At 38.4% G+C, this 19,036-nt stretch overlaps 1 protein-coding gene across 1 annotated transcript in view; it reads right to left on the bottom strand.

The window, feature by feature from the left end:
• ZFYVE28 (zinc finger, FYVE domain containing 28) overlaps positions 1–19,036 on the bottom strand; it is a gene marked incomplete at its 3' end in the record, with an annotated part of 60,496 nt that overhangs the window by 17,369 nt on the left and 24,091 nt on the right. The window contains exons 6-7 of the mRNA XM_010009965.1: positions 17,461–17,562; positions 9,500–10,861 (exon numbers count right to left, since the gene is read on the bottom strand). Coding sequence (XP_010008267.1) covers positions 9,500–10,861; positions 17,461–17,562 — 1,464 coding nt within the window. The remainder of the gene's footprint in view (positions 1–9,499; positions 10,862–17,460; positions 17,563–19,036) is intronic.

Here is a 19,036-nt window from a genome sequence, read left to right as displayed (position 1 = left end):
TGCTGAACTCAAATGTTCAGTCAACAGAAATCTTTGGACAATGTAGAGAGAAATCTAAGAAATACCTTCAGTTAAAAGAGAGGTAGTTATATAGGTCAGGATTGTTTTACCTTACTTCACAATTACTAGTGGATGTTTTTATGCTCTTTTGATTTGTAGGTGTATGCGAGGTACATATTCAAACCAGCCATGTTCAAAAGTTTTTTCTTCTACCAAATTTACTATTGTAGCTATTTTTTGCAGCTAGAAGTCTGGAAGAACACTGAAGGGGAATTCTTTAAAGCAGTGCACAGAAGGTATGTGCTCTAATCCCACTAAGAATTAATAGGATTTGTTTGCATACCTCCCACTAATTACTTGAAAAACGTACCCCTTCATGTTCCTCATTTCTGATTGCCAATTTGAAAATAAATCCCAAGTGTGCTGTGCTTTAGTTGAAAGGAGAGCCGTCACAACTGGAAAATAATTTTATCAGACTTGAACAAAAATCTATTTAACTTTCATTCGTTTTATGTAATTTCCCTTGCTAATTCTGCTCATTATGGAGAGATCTATGCATTTAAACAAAGGCTTACTCTTTTATAGCTCATCACCTTTACCCATCCAATCTTACAATATGGTCATGCTACTAAAAAGTACTTTTACTATCTGTTTTATGGCAGCTAAATGATATTAAAAAACCCATTACCATGTCATTTCACAGCATGATTGAGCAGGTGTGATGGTGTGCTTCCCCTCCTCCCCTTTTCTGCTTAAGCAATAGCCATCAGCAGCGATTGTGATGGCTGCACCTGGATTAAGTTGGACTCTGGGGAGACAGACAACAGAATAGCAAAGGGCCACAAATCTTGCTCAGTGGCTGAGGGCTAGTTGAACATGCTCCCACCAAAATATGGCTGCTCTGCAAATATGACTACAAGTCAATCATCTTACTCCATAAATGGTGGCCTTTTGAGCTCTCCTGCACAGCAGTGGGCTGCAAACCAGGATCTCCCCTTGAGCAGGGATGCCTCTCAAGGTTACTCCTCAGGGTTGAGAGGTTCCTTATCATATCAGATACTCAGTAAGAGAATTGGGAATAAGTGTGTTAAAACATTGAAATCATAGCTAAGTGATACAAAGGATTGATTGTGCATATATAATCCTTTAGACAAACTGTTGATCCAGCCACACCTAGACTCCTCTCTTGGAAGAAGTTTAGAATGCAAGGGGGTCCTTTCTGAACCCCATCACTCTACGGGAGGGTCTCCCTCACAGTTCTGGCCTTGTCCTCTATGCAGTAAATACTCAAGTGTACCTTGCCATCAAACCTCGTTAAACCACTGTTGCAATTAACATTGTACTTTAACCATTTTAAAATTCATTGTTGCTTCTCTTGCGAGTTAAGTGCATCATTTGTTCTACAACAGCAGCAGAGGTTGTCTTGCAAAGGTGAAATGTATTTTTCAGGATAAAGTAATCTTCAAACAGCAGAACCAGGGCACAAGAACAACTAGCAAACTCAGCACCTTCTTTTATTCTCACCTCCCCACCATTTCCAGATTTTTGGAGTGTTTCAATCCTGTCAGCTGATTTGGGCAGTGACACTTGTTCTGACAGATATCAGGCTTGCTGTCTTTCAGTGCTTTCTGTGAAGCTCTGCCTGATGTATTTGAAATCCAGTCAAAATACCTCAGTTACCAATAATACAAGAAAAATAATTATGAAACTACTTATAACTCACCATTTTCTTAAGCTCTGGTTTTCTAGATGTTTTGTTTTAAAGAGTCTGGTGCTTTCAGCTCATGCATAACGCAAAGAAATTTTTCTAAGAACTCAAAATTCTCACACATTTTTGGGGAGTTAAATGCTCTAAGTAAAAACAAAACCCAAACAAACCACCACCCTAACTACCATCTCTCTATTAAGAGCAGATATTATTTATTGTCAACATTGTCCCAAGTCATGAAATCACTATCTCTCCTGAGCTAACTTTGTGGAGTGGACAGTACAACACAAAGACAAAACAATAAAGGCAGCACAAAGTGCTGGACCTCAATGGCAAGTAAACCTGATGAGTGACCTCTAAACATTATGGCACACGAGCAGCTTACATAATCAACGATCTCAATGCTATCTTTTATTTTCATCTTCACAGATGTCCTCTGACCAGCTTACGAGCTTCACTTCATACCTCTTCTCCATAATTCTTTTCTCCGCATTTGAGTCCTCTCTGACCTCTAACCAGCCACTAGCTGCATAACTTCTCATCACCTCCACTATCTCATCTCTTTTAAGCCTTCTCTTAACACTGTTGGCCATTCTGAAGTGCTTCATGAACGCCTTCATTTTCCACTACTCCATCTTTTACCTGGTGCACAAACCTGGCCATGCTGAGCCATCCGCTGATTTCCATCTGGTCAGTCATAATTTGGCAATGTAAACTGCTTGGACGCACTTGACAAAGCATGCTTACAGAGGTTAGTCTGTTGTAACAAGGGATGTCTAGTTTAGGCAATTACAATGTGCAAACATTTTTCTCACTCCTGTGTACCAATACAGATTGAATTTTTGTACCAGAAATACTATTTATTATTTACAGTGTTTATTTCTGGTTCATATTCAGGCTGTAACTCTTCAGATAAGAAATTCTGTGTTTATTTAATACCAGTAAGTAGGAATCCAATAATGGTAACTGTTACCATTTTTTACTGTTTCATATCTTCTTAATGTTATACTAAATACCTTTTAAAAAACCCAAACAAACCCTATCCTCACCCCCGAGAAGCCACCAACCAACCTCCAAAAAACCACTCCTTATTGCATTCCTTCTCCATACACACAGACTCAGGATTAGAATTTTCTTCTCATTAGTGTCTGCCCAAAGATTCACTCAGCTTTTCGAAGATGCTGGTAGATCCTGAGGTGAATTGACCTGCTTTTCCCAACTCATGATTCCTGTTTTCAGCTGATGATAGCTCAGCATGCATGTTCATTAGCACAATAGCAAGAAGAGAAGGTATGTGCATATGGACACATTCTGTAGCTGACAGCAGCTCATCCTTTTTCCCATACCAGCCCATAGGCAACCTGACCTTCACATCTCATGCTCATTTGAAATTAATGCCATGTTGGATTGGGTGGGATTCATAGGAGTGTTTGAACTGTGTAAAGTGGCAAAAGTTTGTTTCATTTGTGAGGTCTTAAAGGCCAACAGTGCTATTTTAAAAATTATATTCTAGCACAGGATAAAGCCACCATCCATGTTCATCAGAACAGAATTTTTCAGTACTTTTGATAGAAATAGAGAACAATGATTTGAGGCAACAGATCAAAGTGACATGGGGTGATGTGGCTGCCTCTTCATGGAATACTGGCAGACCGAACTAATGAACCATTTAAATAAAGCTGTTAGCCATTTCTTGTAACTGTTCTAAGTAAACCATCAGTCTGCATGCCACCTTTACCCTGGTGTGCCTGCTCGTTTCTACCCTAACGTGTTTCCAGTCCCTTACATTCAATTAAACCTCTGGCTGTTTCAGGGGATAGTTTTTTCATGAATGTTACTACTTGAGTTAGAAATACATTCCATGTTACATCAGTTAATTAGCACAGATCTCTGTTTATTTCACTACATGAGAGCTGACTTTAAAGCCTCATGTCAGCTACATGAAATGCACTCAAGTAAGTGGCTTTTAAAGCTGTTTTACCTGCTACACTAATTTCTGGGATCGGTATGTTGAGCGTTAATGCACTTCACTGTTGCTCCATTTGACATATGGACCTAGTAAAAGGGAAGCTGATAGAAAACACTGACACCTTTTATTTGCATGCTAAGGCTTCATAACAGCAGTTACGTTACCGGATACAGCACAAAATCAGTGTTCAACAGACAAGTTCAAACACTGCCACTTTTAATTTGAGACTTGTGTTGTTAAAAAGAAGGGGAGGAGGAATTGAATAAACTCATTTACACTGAATGTGGATTTCACCAGTTGTACAAAGAAGAAACAGAATACCAGAAGGGGAACAGAGAAATTTCAATCAACAGCCAGATAAATGACTGCTTAAGGGAAGTTTTGCAGTTGAAAGGCTGATATTTTGTTCCCAATCAACTATTTCCTTCTTGCTGATGAGAAATTTTCTTACTCCTGAATAGCTAGTTAAAAGACTAATCAGTACAAGACACTGAGCAGACATGGTTTTGTTAATGTGAACATGCACAGCTGTCCATTAATTTTTACAGAAAAGGCAACTTTGACAATTTTCCTAAGTCTTACTGTGATGGGAGTATTTTAGGGAAAGCATCAATGTAAAACATTTAATCAAGTTAATTTGCATTGTAATATCAATTAATTTAGTTTTGATAAAGAAGCACTTGTAGAATCAAATGCTATAAACTATAAGACAAGCTAGAAAGGTGATTTGTGTGGGTTTGGTTTTTTAAATGTAAGTGCTAGTCATCCCCAAAATACAAATGCTTCTCTCATGCATTTTTAAAGGTGGAATAACTTACAGTTACTGTACTGAAAATGTGCACACACATCACATGTTGCTAAGGAGCGAACAAAATAAAATACAGGCAGAAAAATCAAAATTAGAAGCCAAGTATCTAAAACAGGTCTTCAACTTTTTACAGAGACATCCTAATATGCTGAGGAAATGAATTTTAAATGTATTACAATATAGACTATTCTAATATGTAAATATATTACAATACATACAAATTTTGACTACAGAATTGCAACACTAGGAAGTGGGACAACTTGAATACGAAGCCGGAGAAGAATAAATTATTCATCTTATTCTAGAATTGCAATATCAATCAGTAAACGGCAAAACATCCTTTTCCAAGGATGCCTTATTCCTCCTGCTTACACTGCAAAAGCACATGGCAAAAGATTCTATATTTTAAGCCCCACAAATAAATGTGAACAATGCCAGCTTCTAACAGCTGATGGACACAGCTAGAGCTTGCAGAAGTTTTCCTCACTACCAATTTCAGCTCCTTTTGCCAATTCTCTTGTGCACTGTAAAAGGCTTCATCAAGCGTACACACACCAAACAGATCAAGGAAAATGGCAAAAACCAAAAAAAGGGTGTAATTTAAGCTAGGCATAATAGACCTGCAGGGGAAAGGACTGCAACTATGTCAAACAATCCTTTTGTATCAGAAATGTTTTAAGTTCAGTATGTAGATAGACAAACATGTAATAGAACCAGCTATTTAAGGCTAAACCATGAAAACAGTAGCATTGCATGACAGTATGAAACAAGCTGCTGAACTTCATAAAACACGTAGAAGAACTGGCAGTTTTACAAGGACTATTCAACTCTGAAAAGAACAGAAAGCCAAGTATTTCCAGCCAACCAATACCCCACAGTCCTCACTCTCTGCAATTTTCTTTGACCTGGCACAAAGCAGGCAGAAACTATGACAGAACGAGCATTTTAAACATCTGTATAGCTTGCATCCAGTTGATAAGGAAGGAATACTAGATACAGACCTAAAGCGTGGTTTTGGTTTTGAACTTATGTCCTTCTCTACCCAAACCTCCAAATCCTGCTTTGTCATGGTTTTATCTTCTCTACTATTCTAATACTATTCCCCTGTTTTAACAGTTTGTTTTGCTCCATGACAGCCTTTGCTTATCACATTTTCCCTTCAGCAGATCAGATACAGACTACATCTTTGCTAGTGCTTTTCTCACACTTACATCTCAGTAATGCTGCTGCCCAAGACTCTCTGTGCCCTTGGTGTGCTATGTCTTAGATTCTTACAAGCAAGTAACAGATAAAAACATAACATCAACTATGACTTAAAAACCAAAGTAGTATGGACACATCAATACCGAAATCTTAAATAGAAGAGTATTTAAATTATATTTTAAACTCCAATGAATATTGAGGCTACACAGAGAAGCCTGAAATACCAGGTATTTCAGATTTAAGGATTAATTATACCTATAATGTCATATTGCACAGGATAAGAACTGATTTACTAAAAGAAACCATTTGTGCCATAACATACACATTTGACAGCTGATTCAGACAAGGAAAAGAAAATTTTCTTCTAGTTGGTGACTTACAGTAACTAGAAAGTAAATACATTTATCAATTTGATGAATGAGCACACCCTGCAGCTATCCCACGTATATTAGATTGCTTATTGTTCTAGCTAATGGGTCCATCATTCTGAAAATAATCTTCTGTCTCCAACATTTCCCTATGGTTAAGTTGGCATTCACAAGCATGTAACAGGGAGCAGTCACAGAAGCCTAATGTGATCTTCCAGTTTAAAAATATCACTGAAAGAAGCAATTAGTCACCGCCCAGGCAGCATGAGTAAGAAAAGGTCCACAAAGTTCTGTTTTGTAACTGAATTACCTCTTTTACCGATAACATGACTAGTGATTCAGAGGCAAGAACTAAACCTATATATAGATATATGAGAAAATAAGGATCTACACATATAACTTTTTTATGTAGTCCTCAGCAGATCCCCAGCATCTCCGTCTTTCAAAGAATATTGTAAAGGACTTAAGATTAGAATGCTCCCAAATAAAGGAGCAACAATCTAGTAACAAAATACCTCCATCCCTATTTCTCCATTTCTGCAAAGATGGAATATTTGGAATTAATAACAGATGCACTGTAGTCTCAATAACAAATAGAGGGAATGACATGTAATCAAAGTAACTGTGGAAGAGTCTACGATGAAAACAGACAAACCCCACCAAATTGTTAACAAAACATTCAGAACTATTGACCCAAGAGTTTTAGGAGAACTCAAGAATGAATCAGATGAATTATTAACCTCTCATTTAAAACTTCCTTGATGCCTGGAGTTTAAAGGTGGCAATCTCTAAAAATAAAAAGGACTCCAAGGGGATTCAGACAACTCCAGTTCTGTGAGCCTGGTGTTCATACCAAGCAACTTAAACAGAATATATCAAATGCTAAAATAGGTAGACAGTAATGAAAAGGTCTGCCTGAAATAACATGGCTTCTGCAGAGAGAACCTCTTGGGAACTCTCTGAAGGGATCAAGAAGCTTGTGAAGAATGGCGTTTCAGCTGGCAGCCTCTGGATTTCCAAATAGGTTCTGTTAAAATACCTCACTAAAGGCTTTTAAGAAAATCAAGGAGCTATACCGTAAGAGGAAGGGACCATGGAGAAATAATTCTTAACCATAAATAGGGAGCAGCTGCGAAACAACCATTTCTCAGAAGCTTCGGATGGCACTGCTGAAGTTCTTTAGGACCTTGTGGGTTTTGTTTTCACATACAATCTGCAAAAATGGGGAGGGCAAAGAAGTCTGAAGGGTTGTTACCTGTGCAAAATTATTCAGGGTAAAGGTATCATGACCAGACTGAAGAACTGCACAGGATCTTAAAGTCTGAGTAATGGGTAATAAAATGGCACAATGAGATTCAACTGGTAAACACAGGGAGAACATTAGCATCAGATACAGACTGACAGACGCTGAACTCATAAGCAGGATCTTGGGGCCTGGGCAGACAATTTCAATAAAACATCAGCTCACCACTTGGCAGAAACCCCAAAGTCAAATATTGGGAACCACTGGAAAAACAACAGAAAATAATAATGCCACTGTCCAAATCCATGGTTTGCTCATATTAATTCTGATTCACCTACTGCTAAGAGGAAATAGTATAACTGAGTGAGACAAAAGGAATGATCAAAGCTACAGACAACTTCTGGACAACTTCCGATTAAGTAGCCTGTTACTTTTCCAGCCTGAAAAAGTAACCACACAGGAGAAGTGTGACTGAGGTCTACAAAATCACTGGTGCAAAGAGGCCAGGTGGGAATTTGCTGTTCAAGGGAGCTGTTAAAAGCCAGATCCAGAGGAAACAGACAGGGAAGAACACAAACCCACAGAACTCTGTAGAAGGACAATTCTCATGCACAGTTTTTACACAATATTAACAGGGGCTAGACAAGTACATTGAGAGAAGAGGTTGTTACATCCCCAAACCATGGAAGGCTGAAAAAGAAGCTTAAATATCATGTTATTAATAATTTATAATGTAATACAATTTATTTTGCAGACTTGTTCTCACAAATTTCACTTAATATCCAGCCCAAGGCAAAAATCAGTAGACAGACTGTCAGAGTCTTGTAAATGATACATGCTTTAGCAGGATACTAATTAAACATAAAGTAACTACTTCTGAGCAATATCCTACTTGAAGTGTTGCAGAACCATGAAATATCAAAAGGATTTGTGAGTGTAACATTAAATGAAGTCCATTCAGAAACCCTGCTGTAAGGCCTTGAATATGATCATACTTGTAAGCCTAAGTTTGCAGATACTCAGAATAATGAGAAAGATAAAATTGCCTTCTCTAAAGTTGAGTTTTGTGCATTCTAAGTTGTGTTTTACCTGTAAGAGGAAATGACTTCCATGCAAGGAACTGTTGATTCTATTTCCACTACCAGTAAAATATTTCATAATTCAGCTGGCATGTTATTAAACAAACGTTTATTTCTGCAGACTTTATACTGTGGCAATGCTTCATAGTTCAAGCTACCCTCACTGCATTATCCTCAACTCTGTACACATACAACAGACACAGATCCTGCACACACACACACAAGCCCCACAGTACTAACACAGTAAGGCATGAAACAAGAAAACTATCACAGAAATACAGCAAACAACAAAAACTTCTCTTTCATTTCTTCCCTCTGCTTTATGATATTAATACTTCAGGGAAACCGAGGACATTACTCGCTACAAAACAGGTTATCCTCTAAACTGTAAACCAAAATAAAGTCTTATTTCCTACTGATGTGTGCAGGATCCCTAATGTCTAATCAAAGTTGAGCTGAAGCATGGCATTTCCTTTAACACAACTATTTATTATGGTCTCTCGCTGTTACCCAGTTTCTTATTGTCATTAAATACATAGAACCTTAATCCATGACCTCTATTCTTCTATCAGCTTCAGCTGAAATGGTCCAATAGGTTTAAAAGCTGCTTCTGCACTCTATTAGGCTCCTTCAGCACACAGACATTTATAAATACACTCGTGCCCACAGGCAACATGATCCGATCAACCCCATGCTCTCAAATGAAGATAAGGTAATATGTGTTTAGATCCCAATTTAATTCTGTGCACTGATGCAGAAGTTAACTATTTAGTACCTGCCAGACACACTCTTCCTGCAAAACAGCAGAGTACAACAGAGGTAATGACCTAGGTAATGTTTAGCAGCTCTTTGTTACATTAAACTGGCAATGTAACATTAATTTCAATGACATAGCAACATCATTCAATTAGAATTCAGGTGTTCTCCAAATGTTTTCCCTAAAAGATGACAAGGTCCAATAAAAAGCTACTTGCATTAAAAAAAAAGGAAGTATATTCAAAAATTCCTTAATCCTGCAACACATTTTCTTTAATTTTTAATTATACAGCAATCACTAAAGTACAAGGATATAGGAATTTATTTATGTGCAAATTACTACGAAAACACCCAGTTGCTCTTACCTTGAACTAGATCTTGACTTTACATCTTCTTTTGCCATTTGTTCACTACTAGCATCTTCACTGTTGTCCAGTTTTTTCCCACACAGTTGTTTTCTCTTCTCCCACTTCTGCTGCTGATTTGAGATGCTTTCTGCTTCTCCTTGTGAGTCACTTTCTGCTCCTACCTGTGAACCTGAGGAATGTGCCAGGCACTTAGAGGAGGTTGGCAGTTTTTGCTCTTCTCTGCCAAAGTCTCTTTCTGCTAACAAAGCAGAAGTTTCAGGACTTAATGTTTCCTGTGCAGAGACTGAGTTGTCCAAATTATCTACATGGTCCATTTCCTTAGACTTTACTAATGTGTATGTAGCATTTACAACACCTCCTGCAGAATGTTTAGTCTTTAAACCTTCAACACTGTCCTCCCTGCTGTCTTCACAGCTGCCACAACACACACAAGAATTAATCAGACAGTTTGTGGCAGCTATACTGAGTTTATGGGATTCATCCTCCTCATTTGCTAATGGATTAGCAGATCCAGGAACACAACTAATAGCTGCCTCTGGAGTTGTCACTGGGGATTCTGAGCTAGAAGGAGATTTAGGATTGAATATTACAGTAGCAGATATTTTCATTCCACCTGTCCTGTGAGCTATCACTTCTGCCGTTTCCGCATCATCAGCATATGCATCCCAGCCATTGAGGTATAACTGTGAGTCTGGACCTTCTAGACAGCTGCAGGAATTCTGAATTGAAATGCCAGACATCTGCTTGCTATCTTCAATATTGTTATTATTGCTTAAGTCACTTTCAGCATCTTTTAAAAGCAAAGTTTCCTCTGCCTGGTGGCCGTTCTCGTACAGCAAAGCATCTCTATATTGCAGGTTCTGCTTTGAATCGTGGCAAGGGTTATTCACCCAAGCAAAAGTATCACTTACTGAATCCAACCCAGCAAGAGCTTCTCCTGCTCCATCTAAGTCATCCATAAAAAACACTCTGTCCTCTTCATCACTTAAATTGTCAAGATGGTGTCTTGTTGGTGAAGCTTCTGTGCTAGAACTATTTCTTAAGCTAGGTCTGTGAGCTGGAGACTGACAGATGCTTGGAGGGGAGAGCAGAGAAGACATTTCATCTCCGACTCTATGTACCATCCTATTCAGCTGTTCCAGCTCCTGTTCATCATACTGCATAGAACAAGCCAGCTCAGCCTCTGTGTTTTCAGCTTTTGCTGAAAGCTCCTTAGCAGGCAAAGTCGCAGCTATGACCGGTGTAATAACAGAGGGTACTTCAGGGTCCGCTCTGACAGGAAAATCCACATCTTGAGAGATGCAGAGGTTACGTTCCAGTGTGTGCAGTTCATCCTCCGTTAATGTCTGAAGTAGATCCCTGAAAATACAGAAATACACACATCACTTTGCATTTACAATCATAGGAGGCACTGATGTTACAGATTTTAAAAAAGCTTTTGCTATTAGTACAGAAATCCACAACTTGAGGGCACGGAGGACTTCAGCTGTGTAACTGAGAAACACTGTGCATTTGGCATTCATATTCAGAACACGTGTGATTGCTGATGCCCGAATTTGACATTACTTATGCAAATACAGGGTATCAAACTAATATACATTCTCGCAATGAAGCCCAAAATAAATCAAAATACACTCAAACCAGACCTTTCCCCCTCCCCATCTACTTACAGTGAAAGCGTTATCTACAAATATATTTCGTCGTTTTCTTATTTTAATTAAAAAATTCAGCTTTGATTAGCAAACCAATTTGCCAGCCTTCATAATAGATTCTGAAAATTATTTTACAAGAGTACCACAGAAGTTCCACACCATTATATTGTCAGGTAAAAAGAATTCATTAAAAATAGTAATATCGCTTGTGCAACACTGATGTTCTGAAGCCTATTCACTGGAACAGGGATTGGAAATTGGCTCTCTCCTGCCTCAAACGCCTCAGTGTGCTGGTTTTGGCTGGGACAGGGTTAATTTACTTCACAGTAGCTAGTATGAGGCTATGTTTTGGATTTGTACTAAAAATAGTGTCAATAACACAAGGATGGTTTCATTACTGCTGAACAGAAACAAAGTAATGTGGGATTTTAGGAAGAGCTGGGTTTTTAATTAAAAAAAAACAAAAAAAAAACAAAACAGAAAACAAAAATCAAACAACAAAACAAACCCCCTCCCACAACAAAAAACAAAAAAAAACCCCCAACAAACAGCAGAGTAAGTACACAAATGCAACATTCAAGGGTTTAAGCTTGTCCCTCACCTATGCAAAGATATGAAAAGCATTAGATATTCCTGGGTCAGGCCAGGAGGGTCCATCAAGTAGAAAAGGCTGGCTCTGATAACAGATTCTAAGGAAGAGCATAAGAGCAGGACAAGCACATCATGATCTCTGCTGAGCGCATCCTAGTGGCTTCCAGCAGCCCGTAGCTCAGGGATTTATGAACCAAGGTGGCATCCTTGTGTTCAATAGTCCTCAGTGAACTTTTCTTGCATGGATGAAAATGTGCATGTCAGGAACTGATCAACAGCCAACTGCTTAAACATCAGCTACACTTCTCCAGACACTCCTTCTCAAAACGCACAAGATGAGAATTAGCAAGTTCTACAAATAGAGATTATACCAGCAACATTCAAAAGAATTTGCTTTTCATCCAAGTTCATCAGCATAACTAGGAATGAAATGGGCCCAGGGAAAGTAAGGTTGAATTTATTGACTTTCAGCACCTAGTCTGGGGTTTTATTCAGTATCCAGAACACTGCATGACAGCATCTGGGATTTCTGGATGTCTGGGTACCCACCACTGCTCTGTTTCCTTTCTGAAGGCCCAGAGAGCCTGACAGCTCAGACCTATCCAATACCAGTTACACGCATTCACTCTAAAGAAGGGGCTGGAAATACACATTTACTTAGGCTGCCTAGCTTCATTGACCTGAGCAATGAACATTGTTCCTGCCAGTAAGAGCACCTCAAAACATAAGAAAAATTGTGTGCAGTCTTCAGGATGAGTAAATAAAGCTTGATTAAAGAAAATAAATCAATTAAATCAGCTGACAGTCCTCCTGTCTTTTTAGGCAAGTAGGATCCATGCTGCCTTGCAAGAGTTGTTCTACACAATCAGTGGACTACATGTGGTAGTCCACCAGCCCTGTTATTTCAGTAGAGAAATAATCCTGCTTTACATTCAAAGGAAATATACTTATGTTCCCCAAACACCAGAAATTTTTCTGTTAACTAACACAGCTTGTTCTGAAGGAGGTTTGGGCAATTATCTTCAGTTCTTTACATAAACAACCTCACTGAGCACAAGTTTCCTTGCAAGGTGACAACTGTTTGATCAACAATCATCTTTCTGATACCTTGTATGTTAGTTCTACAGGATTCACTACAAACATTGGGAACATGGCATGTTTTAAAATGCCTCTGTATATATTGAGAATAAAATTAAAGTCAACAGCTAAACAGAGAGAAATGTTAAATCTCACTACTGAAAGTTTAAAACTAAACATCGGGCATCATTATTAAACTGTAAGATTTAACTAAGCTGTAGCTACTTCCACAGCTCATTTCCTTTCTGCTGAAGCATCTGTAACTCATCGTTGGATCCAAGCAAGTGCTGTGCTTGTATTGAAGAAAGCATTTCTCCCTCTCCTTTCATTATTCAGAAGCCACAGGTTAAGAGAGCTTCTGCAACCCACCCTGACAGCAGCGGTGCGCTTTGTTCTCAGAGAGGCTTTATAAAACACTGAATTTAAAACCGACACACGTTGAAGTTTCACCTGCTTTTACTCTTTTTGGCACAGTATTGCAGGAAGGCAATCTAGTCTTGAAAATACAAGGAACATTCTTCTTCCAGTGGCTACAGCCACTGGCAGAAAAACAAGGCAAGTTCCTAAGATATACCCTGCTTGTCACAAGCAGTAGTAGAAATTTACTCTGCCTACTGCAAAACCAATAAACATATTTCGCTCTACTGCCAATATCTGGGGTGCATAAATTACTTCTTTAAAGATCTGAGGCCAGATGTCCATTTAAAGACAAATTTGTCTAAATAGCAGACAGGGCACAAACCCCCAAGTGCACCGATCTTGCACATTCTCCAAACCTCCTCCGTTAACTTTGCTCCCATTCTGACCAGAACGTTAAATTGTCTGCTTTCAGAGACCAGCATCATTGTTATTGCCAGCCTGTGCTTCAGTTCATGCTCTGAACAAAGCATAAACAGCTGTTCTTATGGAGCTGCCACCATAAGAACATGATGCAGGTACAGGAATGCAACTTACATCTTCCTGCTTCTCCAGTGCTGAGCTAAGTTTAGCACAAAGTCCACAGATCTGCTCTGATAGATCAACAGTGAGAAGCCACAATAATATATGAGTATCACTGGTACTGATTTACTGCAGAAGTTTTAAATCAACTCAAAGTTTTAAACACAGATGTCTTGGAAAAACTAACCCATTTTCCCCCAGTCACTGTGCTCGCTTTAAAAGCATGCGTTTCGCAACTTTCCCCAGATTCTTTAACACATCGACACAGGTATACCACATTTGATTTCTAGTCAATGACACAGAAAGGTTCCAGTGTATTTAAAATCATATGATCCTCTGATTCTGCACTACTTGATCTGCGATCTGCTTGATTTCACACCATCAAAATCCATACAGACTCTGACATCACCTGTAATGGTCCAGAAACAAGACCAGGCAAGCAGAGGGCTCTGAAAAAAAGGGCAGAATTAAGGAGTACTGCAGAATCCCAAGTATGCTCACCTCTAAAAATCTGTGTAGAAGCCTCAAATGTATATATAGTACAGGTAATATTTTATCACAAGAACATTCAGTGCCACAGGTATCTAAATTAAATAACTATGCATATACCAGATGATATGCTTTGCATACTTCCTAGGCAATTACAGTTATTTAGCAGAAACAGTTCAAGGAACCATGGTTTAAAGAAACAGAGATAACACTACTATGTAACTATGCATTGGTTCAATGGATAAAATACTAATGCTGATGTTTTCTATATAAAATAAAAGTCAACACAAGCACCTGGCTTGGGTAATAATGAAAACAAAGTCAGCGCTTATTGCTCGACCTTACCAAAACCTAAAAAAGACCCCATACTACTTTTGTTCACAGAGTCTCCACAATCTCTATTGCTTTCAAAGTTGCCAGCCACCAATAGGACATCAAAAATTTTTCTCTGGTATTTCTGATACGATTAAAGGGATTCACATAATACAGTATTTATTTAGGATAATACAGTTTAAAAATTACCTGCAATCCTACAAAATAATCAGCTCTGGCCTTACATCATGAGTTAAAGTATTTAGTTGACTAAATAGTTATAGAACTTTAAAGAGAAATTCACTGTGATGTGATCAGATTCTGTAGCAAGATGATGTTCTACATTCTTACATCAGGCACAGAACTGCAATACAAGATGCAACTATTTTAATAGAAGACTACTCAAATCTGTTTTCATGCTTTAACTGTTGGTGATGGAGATGGGAGAAACACTCCTGGAAAAATGCTCCCTTTTTGCTGGGGAGAAGAAATATCAATATCAAATATCTCAATCCATCCTCCCTTATAAGATTTCCGTGAACACGCTCACTAAGTAGGAATTGCAGCCTGAAGAACTAAAAAAAATCTGCGATATCAAGAAAACCCAACCTAGACGGTTTAAGTACTTTTAAAAGTAATTTAATTACCTTACATTAACTGCACAATTATTTGTCTCTGTCATTTCCATTCAGTGTATCTTTCATTTAAGAATATTACTAAAGTATCTTTGAGCTCAGTTCTCCCAAGTATTTGAGTTCCTTGACATTCCTTCAATTCAGAGACTGCCAGAGAAAAATTCACATTACATCTTAGCTTAAATTTTTGCTTTGATAGATGATCTCGATAACACTTTGCAAACTTTGTCTCCTAGACAAGTGAAATCACATTTCTTTATGCTCTTTACAGAACAAACATGTCTTAAAGTATATCAGAACTGTCTCCAAAAATTAATGAGTCTTTCCATTTTTTATAGTGTACATTGAAATCTGTAGTTATTGACCTAAACAAGCATTTTACTAATGATGTTTTCAACCCAAGCATTAAGTTCAGAGGAACTGAAAATTAAACAGAGTACGCAATAAACTGACTTCATTGATTTCCATTTTCCATGTTGTGAAATGTAAAGAGTAAGCAGAAAGTACAGATTATGAGAAGTATATTAGCTTTTATATATTATTTTGGCTTTAGCCACCTGGTGAAAATTTCTGTCATAGCCATATACAGGGAATAAGGTATTTTAATGTAAACTTCATGGACTTCTTAAGCATTAGCACCACTAAAATTCCTTCTGCTCCCCCCTCAGTTTTGCTCCTCAAATTATGTTGTTCCTTACTCACTGTTTTACAAAACCATATCACTCAAAAGACCCCCAAAACCCAAACATGTTGATCTGTAAATTTTAATTCTGAGATTTCAATATGAGTATCATTAATATTCCTAAAAATAAAACTGTATCACTTCTAGAGAGAAATATGAAGCATTTAAGGGGGACAAAGGATTTGGTCTGGATAATCATAAAAGCTAACTTCAGAAATAGGCTCTTCTCTGAATCATCCCTGTCAGAGCTTGTATTATCTCTCAGAAGATGCCTTACCTCTAATGGGTGAAAGGAGATTACACTGGATAAACTTATCTATGTGAAAACTATTCTTCCATCAAACTCTCATCATGGCAAATGGGGAAGGTGGTAAACAGCACTCCAGTAACTAAGGTATAATACAAACCACTGCTGCTACCAATAATAATGATAAGAGGAATAACAAGGGGAGAGGACACAACCGCTCACCACCCGCCGACCGATACCCAGCCCGACCCGAGCAGCGATCTGGGCCTTCCGGGTAACTCCCCCCAGTTTATATACTGGGCATGACGTGCTGTGGTATGGAATACCGCTTTGGCCAGTTTGGGTCAGGTGTCCTGCCTCTGCTTCCTCCTGGCTTCCCCTCCTCCCTGGCAGAGCATGAGACTGAGAAAAGTCCTTGGTCAGAGTAAACATTACTGAGCAACAACTAAAACATCGGTGTTATCAGCGTTGTTCCCAGGCTGAAAGTCAAAACCACAGCACTGCACCAGCTACTGAGAAGGAGAAAAAAAAATGACTGCTGTAGCTGAACCCAGGACACAGGTGAAATTCAACACAGGAAAGAAAAACCACTGCCAAATTATCTCTAGAGATTTCTAGGAACAAAATTTGCAGTTGGTATATAAATTTGAATTCTAAGAAAAAAAATAATATAAAGATCCTGTAAAGGTAGAGCTTGATTTCTTCAACATAACAGATCAGCCTTCTAAAGACATCAACTAAGAAATACTTTAATAGCCTTTATAGCTGAGCCAAAGCCCACATCTCCAACAGTTACCAAGATTGAAGCAGTAGGAAGAGAGGTGTGTGCATATATATATACACACACACACACACACACACATATACGCACACACATATATATATCTCCTGTAAAACCAGATCCACAATATGAAAAACTGATAGTCGTTTCTACTAGATTAAAAATGATCCGAGTATTGCATCATAAACATAATGAGAAAAAGTAATAAGCCTACTTAAACAGGAACAATGATCCTAATTAGAAACAGGATCTCCCAAAAATACTTCAGTATTTCAGGCATCATCCAACCATAAGGAAAATCTGAAATGTAATAAAATTATATTCAGGAAAAAAAAACTACCAAAGAAATGAAAAGTTCAGAAAATTCCCATGAAATGAGGAACTACATTTGGTTATTTCATGGGTGTATCAGGCAGATGAGAAAAAAAAAAAGAAAAGTAGTTTATGGTTAACACCGCAAACAAACACTTTTCTAGGCATTTTAGAGTTCTTTTTTAGGCATCTGACTTTCACTTCAGAAAAGAAGCAGTTGCAACCGTCTTTTATTACTTGCCTTATTTTCCTTAGTAAAGTGTGAAAAGGTCTGAAGAGTTCAGACATATCTTCTGGTTTATGGTCCAAGTTTAATGGTCCCTCGGAGTAGACAACAAGGCCACTGTAATACAAACGCATGCATGAACACACACCAAAGTGACAACTTCATTACACAGAGCAACTACTGAATATGGAGTCAGAAAAGCAACAAGCATTTGAACTACACTCAAGTTACATATTGTTATCTTATTTTTGTCTTGTTCACACACTGTTAGAAGTGTACTATTTCTATCTCTAAGATAAATACAACCCGATATTAACATGCGGTAAAAGAGAGAACATATTTGCTAAATCACATAAAACACATTTTGGTAATACCATGCTTCTAAATCAATTCAACACTTGCAGACATTTTCCTGGAAGAAAGGTTAGTTCAGGATCCTGAAAGCCTCTGTGTATTTCACTGTAGGCATCTCTATAGTTCCTCCTGACCAAATCACTACTGCCCAAACCTGTTTGCGTGTCAAGGATTAAACAAAATTCACCTTCTTCACCACATCTGCTGCATCATACTATACTGTGTCTGAGACTGGATTCCGCCCGCACCAGGCACCACTGCTTAAAACTGTTTAATCCTCTGCTCACTGCAAAAACAATGTATTTTTCTCAAAGGCAAATAGATCACATGCACTCACACTCCAGATTACATAGTTTTCTTTTCCCCCCTATGCCATTTTCTCCTTCCTGCCCTTACACTCAGTGCTCAGCTACCCAAAGTACTTCAGACATGTTGCTTTCTTACACTCAAATCACATGTTGCTTCAGAGAGCTTTCTAGCTACTCTGCATCCAAATTACCCAGAGTAATGGGGACCCTCAGCTGACTAACAAGACTGTTGATGTCTTTTGCTCACCAGCTGTTCACTAGCAAGCACATAAGTGACCATCAAAGGCTTTCTGAGACACAGCAGCAAAGCTGATGTCACAAGTTACATTAATCCCACTGAAGCACTACAAAAAAAGAGACCACTTACACTCTTCTGTTTATAAACCCAGAGCCTGGCTCATGCCCTGGTACCAGGATAGTACTGTGGTCTCCCCATCTGGAAAATGGCCATCAGAAAGTTTGGAATTGTCAAGGTATCAAAAGGTTCAAAAAATTTGACTTCTAAACTTGCTTAACATTGCGTTGGGGATTAGGGTTTTGAGAGCAGGAGCAAGGAAAGGGGAGAAGAGAGGGAGAGAGAAAAGTTGCTTCTTTTGCAAGTCACCTTTTTTTTCTGGTTGGTTTAAGACACATTACCCTGTTACCAAGGATACATGCTTCCCCCCACCCCCACCCCCCAAGCTTTCTGAGCTTCAACAAGCAGGCTGCAACAAAGCAAAGTAATTATTGCTGACTCATGTCCTGTGTTCTACCTAAACAAATATTACTTCTTTGCTGAGTGGAAGCTCGAGGCTGCTTTCACCCAACTTATAACTGATGCAAAATCACCATTCATTTGTCTTTCCATAGAGCTTAACTCTCAGAAGAAATTAAAGAAAAAATTAAAACTAAAAAAATTGATGTGGATGCTACAAACCCCCTGATTATGA

Source organism: Nestor notabilis, unplaced genomic scaffold (genome assembly GCF_000696875.1).
Source record: "Nestor notabilis isolate BGI_N333 unplaced genomic scaffold, ASM69687v1 scaffold1370, whole genome shotgun sequence".
NCBI lineage: Eukaryota > Metazoa > Chordata > Aves > Psittaciformes > Psittacidae > Nestor > Nestor notabilis.
This window is presented reverse-complemented; position numbering and strand designations above follow the sequence as displayed.